Genomic DNA, 6,638 nt, shown 5'->3' with positions numbered 1-6,638 from the left:
ACATGGATTGTAAATCTAATTTCCAGACGATCAGGCTCCAACCGCAATAAATTAGTAAACCTGCTCAGTTAAGTTTGTGTTAAGAATTAATTTGTTTAATTAATTGTTTACATAATCACATGCCTAAAATAATGACTGTAAAAGCTCCATGACGAGACCAATCTCGAATATTCTGAAACATCCGATCAAGAATAAAAGTTAAATGCCGTAGTTATCAATAACAAAGTTCTTTCATGTTTCTAAAACTGGAAAACTCGTTCTACAACAGTACATTATAACTATCTTGTTTAAAAATTGGGTCTTGAACATATATCACAAGTATCCGAATCATAAATATTTCAATTTTCAGTTTGGTTGGAAAGCGCCAAAAACCGGTACCTAGTTTTATTGTAATCAATGTCAAAACTTGAAGTTAGAAATTGTAAATAATTTGCTTTATATGTCTATAAGCAGAAATAAACGGTCTAAATGTAATGTTGCCTTCCTTAGATTAGCTCTCTCGTTTTACTCTCTTTGTAGTTGTTTCTCAAACCTAGGTACCAACCTTTTTTATGTAAAAGTTGAAAAAAAGATCTGTGATCTAGCGGTAGATGATCATGATGATGCAGGAGACATAAATGATCGAATTCAAGACGTCAGTTTGCTCTGAATAACAATTGACGAAGTAGTTCAATTCTAGTAGACACTGCATTGAGTTAAGCTAAGCTAACAAAGCACAATACTTAGTAATCAGTAATTGGTTTACCTCGGAGCTCGCGAAGTAATTAGAACTCGAAACCCTCTTCTTATAAGTAAAGAGCAAAAAATAAAGTAGTGATTTGCTTATTTGTTTTGTAAGGTTAGGTCAGAGAATGAACCCTCTAATGGATTTTGTCTAGTTTATGCTGTTGTGCATTGCTCTTACTTGTTACTTGCAAAAATTATCAAGATGTTTATATACTATAGGGCCTAAGTGTATTACTCATAGTTAATACACCTGTATTCATGCAAGTAAGTCAATACTTATGTTACTAAAAAGTTATTAATTTTTCCATCATTAATAGCCCACGTTTTGCTGTAGTTTAATGGATTAAATAAACTTTGCTATGCTTTTTAAATATCAATTGAACTAATTTTAAAAGCCATAGGATATTAATCACATAATTAAAAGAAAAGTATGTACTCAAAGTTGTAACAGAACAGGGTAGATGTTTACTTTATCCACTTCATAATATTTTGATGGTTGTTAAAGAGGAAACATTAAATGAATAAAAAAAGACAATAGAAAACTTAAGAACTAAAAATATTACAAACAAACCTGGGGTAGGGTACGATAAGCAGACCCGGTTTTTTATATCGAAATTGGCAAATGATATGACTTTATGACCATTGATATAATAGATTAATACTGATTAATTATATTGAACAATTAACTTAAATAATGTATATCAACAGCTGTAAGCACTTTCAAATAATACACTTAAGGTAATATTTCAATGTTACATAAGTAACATTTGATTATTAAAAATGGCAGTCAATTTTAGAAAACTACAACATTGCTTTGAAAGAGGATAAGTCATGTTTTTTGTGCCTTCAACATGTTGGACTTGTACCAAAAAAACTCATTATGTGAAATTTGTGGGAAAGAAACAACTGTAACTGTGAGAGGAGCAAATATGGTCGTCTTCAGTTTTTCCTAATTTTGGTTTTAATAATTTGTTTGATTACTGTAAATATTAAATTCATATTTTAATTTAAAACATATGATTGTTATTAAGGACCAAAGATATTTTCATATCGATTGATAGTCTAGGATTTGAGATGCAAATATTAGGTATGATATAAAAATATTAATATAAAAAACCAGGTCCGCTTATCGTACCCTACCCCCACTTCATAATATTTGATGGTTGTTAAAGAGGAAAAATTAAATAAATAAAAAAGACAATAGAAAATCATTTGAAAACTTGAGAACTAAAATGTTATAAACAATCCTGTAACTGTACTATTCTACATAGTAAACCACTGACTGCTAACTGCTGCCGTAGAAGAACATTAAGAATTTAAATTCACATTACGAAGTATAAGAAAACAACACGTCTTCTCTGCCCTTTCTGACACAATAATAGGTAGTATACTATAAAAGTGCATTTCATTACACTAACATTTACATGAAATATGCAGAAAAAGTCTTTTACTAACACCACAAAGTAGAATAACTGTGAATATTTCTGTAAATGGCTTTGCAACCAAATCTAAACAACCAGGAAAAGCAATAGTGAGATGCTCGTAGAAGTTGAGCACTAGCAAACAATACTGAAGTCAAAAGGAAAAACCGATGAATAATCTCACCATGGAAGTATAAACTATGACCATAATAACGAAAAAGAGATAAAAGTAACGTAAAGCTCTTAAATTACCATATACAGTTGATAGCCCTACTGCAGCTTAAATTTTTCACGTAAACGTTGACAGTCTTGATATCCCCTCAACTTAAACATAACCGGCCTTAGTTTGTTATTGTCCCCCATCCAGAAATCCTTATTCCTTCCAGTTTCCTTGATGAATGGACTTAGCCTATAGAGATAGAACAAAGTTAAAACAGTAATAATTTAATTTTTGTGCAATAGATGGTTAGCAACCACCTAAAATTCTTTTCTGGAAATAAAAGTATACGATTTAAATAAACTGTTAAAATTAGTTTTAGGTAATTTTAAATAACATGGCTAAAGTAAACATTATCCAAGAACACAATGTAATTATTATAGCTAACCATATTAATCATGAAAACGACTAGGTAAATCTGTTAAAGTATTGAAAATGAAAGAAGAGTAGATTTGGTTAAATTAATGTAGCTCAAACTAAATTAATACTTAGATTTTGTGGTACCGTTCTTATTGTTGTAGTATGGTACTACAAATGGTTGGTACTGGTTACTTTACTTTTACTATCCTATTAAATATCTTATTGGTAATAAATGTTTTAACCGCACATTACCATCCCAATGAGTTACATAAGTTTGTACTCTACATTATAAAAAAATAATTATCAACATATCCTAACAGACAATTCAAACTTCATTTTTGTAGACTATTTCTTTAGAGATTTTATAATTTGCATGGCTTATATGAATTTATTACTACATATAGAGACATATTGTGGGAATGTACATTACCGTGGGAATGTAAATAAATAAATATTAGTTTTCTACATCTAATGGGGGATAATTTCAGTGTACCCACAACAATGTATTTTGTGAAAATTGATTTTCCTAACCTTTTTGTGGTATTTATGGATTTTACCTATACCACCTTTTACTCATATATTTTTAGTAGTCAAATTAAAGAAACATATTTAACAAAAATAAACACTTTTTTATTGTTGTGTCGGTTTTTGTTATCTCAATGGGCATAGATCAATTGGTGCAAAGTGAAAGCATAACATATCCTTTCGACTGTCTGTGTGGCAGCCGACTTTGCAACAGTGTTATTGTGTTGTATTTAATAAAGAATAATTAGTATCCTAAATGTTTGATAGGTGTAATGCATAAGTACACAAATATATTCGTTCTCAGAAATTAGAAAAAAAACTTAAATAACCTTTAACCCTAACGGAGAGCCAACTGGACTACCCTATAGCTAACCACTTTAGATGAAGGCTAACCATACCCAGATGTACTGTACCTATGTCCTCGGTTAGGGTAGCTTGGATTACATGTATGACAGTCATCAGTCTAGTAGTTAGGCTGGGGTTTTTTTTTAGCAAGACCAATATAATAACCCTGAGTAGCATAGGTTAAAGTTATCAATTCAGCAGTTAAGATATTGGTTTTGTAGGTTAATAAACTTGCAGTACTTGATAGGGCTCTGGAAAACAGCTGCAAAACTGATTGCTGACCCACGAGTCACCCGAGTGAGCTCTGCTTGTTACGATAAGACAAACCAACACAACAATTCAATAACAACAAAAATTTGTTTTTTGTTCAATATTCTATACGATTCTTTAATTAACAAAATTATGTGTGGTTGTATAAGCATAAGTAGGCCTACCCTTTTCCTAAATGCCTTATTTTACCCTGATTTGGAAATTTACTAAACAGAGATTTCTGCTAGCTTAGTAATGTTATTAGCTAACCTTTTCTTTTTCTTTTTTTTAATTTCTTTTATAATTTTCTTAATTCACAAGATAAATTAAACTTTTACTATAATTTTAAAATGTTCGCATAATTTATCTGATTTTTATAAATATTTCTTTCAGATGTTGTGAAATGCATTCCAGAAAAATTTCCTCAGCCCATGCTCTAGAAGAACCAACAACAATGTCAAGAAGTTACATGTGTCAATTTTGCAGTTATTTGTTCACATCTAAAAGCAATTGTTTGAGACATGAAAAAAATTGTGCAAGCAATCATCTAAGAGAGCCCAATATGTTTTACTGTCCTAATTGTAAAATTGGCTGCATCAGAGAAGATAATCTCAGAGTGCACGTTAAAAAATGCTTCTCCAAAGAAAATGGGACTGGTAAGAAGAGCAAAACTCCCTGTCTGATTGAAGAATGTAATTTTGAATTTTACCACAAATCAGCTCTGATTAATCATATAAGGCACAGTCATCCAGATATTTCTGTAAAAGAACCGATCATAAAAACATTTCAAACTTTTGAGGAGTTCCTTCAGTGGAAAGATTCAGAGGAGGAAAGTACATGCTCTTATTTCACTCAGAAAAATGGTATGTCTAACCATGATAAAATTTCGAATCTGTACTATTACTGCCAACACGATGGGTCTGCCAAAGATCATTCCGTAAGGAAAACAAATAAATGTGCGAGAAGAGGGCGAATTAAAGCAGGCCACTTTTGTATTGCCAAAATGAAGGTGTGGGAAGACAAAAATAAGACCTTCGTTCTGCAATACTTTCCGACGCACAGTCACCAATACGGTCCAAAACATTTGAACTACAATCCACTTCCTGAAAGTACGTCAACTTCTACAAACGAAGAAATAGCAGAAGAAGTGTCTCCAATTGAAGTATTTAAAAAAATAACTCCAACATATGATTGCAGAAACAGAGAAAATGTCAAGACTAGAAGAGGGAATGTGCTCACAAAACAAAAAATAAGGGAGAAAGCTAGAAGACTCTATATGTCCCTTAGATTAAATAAAGATAGTGCTAACCCCAAGTTACACCCTCTTTTAACCAGGGGAAAACCAATCTTCAGAATACATAAATTAAATGAAGATTTGGATCAGTGTAATGAACATCTCCTACAACCAACTGAAGAAAACAATGCATCCGACAGATTTAACTCCATTGTTTCAAGATTGGAAACCAACATGTCTGTAATCAACAATTTTGTTGCATCTGCCAAACAGAAAAAAGTAGAAGAACATGTGCTGTCACATATGAATTGTGTTTTGTCAAATCTTGTTCTTCAGTTGCAAAGTTATGAATCTGACAAAAGTTACAAAATACAGGGTAATCCTATGGAGCTTGTTACATTCCGTCCACAAGAAAAGTTAAAAACACAACTATCCCAATATCTTGCTTTCAAAATGCCTAAATGTAAAAGGAAAACACAGTTTGATTCAGTTGATGAGGCTGAAAGTAAATAGGCAGAGGTCAACAATCAACAGGCTCGTTTATCTGATACTGATAAAAAATGAAAACATTTCACAAGACGTTAAGGAGCGAATGGAGTACCTGAGGTAATTGTTAATATTATACTATGTAATTACGGGGGCTATCCAGAACTACGTTTTAAAAGTTTGAGATTGTGGCAATTATAAATGTTTATGTTGCTCTCAGAATATGGTTGTGAGATAATTATTGGCAATTAAGTATTTCATTTCAGATGCGTTGTATTGATGTGTCATATTCTCTATGCCTTTCTTTGTGTCTGTACAAAAACGCAATTTCACTTTGCTACTGCATTGTGGGGCCTGTTATTAATTGTATTTTGTGGCAAACATTATTAGCACTGTTTCTATTGGAGCAATATATATTATTGTTAACAATTAAGAGTATTCAGTGTAACATTTTCTATGTGATTGCATAAACTGAAACTATTGTTAGTTTAATAGAGTGTAGTTATTGATATTAAAAGTTAGTCTTTTGGTCATTTTTTTGGTATGTGTAAATTGTTATTGTTCTGAATTTTTATTATTTATAATAAAATGTCTTATTGTTGTAGGTACAGTAATAATAAATATGTAATTGTCTCTTTTGAGAATTTTCGTTTTGTTTCAGAAATGCTTATGGAGTTTGTTGGTGGATTATTGCCGAGTTCCAGGAGTTCCCAGTCTTTGTGATAATTTGAGAAGATAAACGTAATAGTTACGATAAACTGGTAATAACGCTATGTAAAAAACATGTGATCTAACAAGCCAAAGAAAGAAATGTATTTTCAGATATGTTTTTTTATTTATTTAAAAGTTGTCATAAAATTATCCCAGCATACTATATACATGAATACAGACAACTGTAATATTGTAAACACATTTATGGTAAATAGAAAATTTATTATTGCAGTGTGTGACACAATGCAATTCAGAAAAAAACTCATTGTATTTTATTTATTTTATAAGGTCCATCCATTGGACCTTATTATTATTTTTTTTTTTTTTGTTATCCATTTGTATTATTCAAAACAAAGTTATCTCA

The 6,638-nt window shown here is 31.0% G+C and overlaps 1 protein-coding gene across 1 annotated transcript; it reads left to right on the top strand.

The window, feature by feature from the left end:
• Positions 1-649: 649 nt before the first annotated feature.
• On the top strand, positions 650-6,380 carry LOC124367766. The gene is made up of 3 exons (XM_046824868.1): positions 650-990; positions 4,237-5,683; positions 6,225-6,380. The coding sequence occupies exon 2, from the start codon at positions 4,247-4,249 to the stop codon at positions 5,588-5,590; it is 1,344 nt and encodes a 447-aa protein (XP_046680824.1). The 5' UTR covers positions 650-990; positions 4,237-4,246; the 3' UTR covers positions 5,591-5,683; positions 6,225-6,380.
• Positions 6,381-6,638: the final 258 nt, after the last annotated feature.

This window comes from Homalodisca vitripennis, chromosome 8 (assembly GCF_021130785.1).
Source record: "Homalodisca vitripennis isolate AUS2020 chromosome 8, UT_GWSS_2.1, whole genome shotgun sequence".
In the NCBI taxonomy this organism is placed as follows: domain Eukaryota; kingdom Metazoa; phylum Arthropoda; class Insecta; order Hemiptera; family Cicadellidae; genus Homalodisca; species Homalodisca vitripennis.
This window is presented reverse-complemented; position numbering and strand designations above follow the sequence as displayed.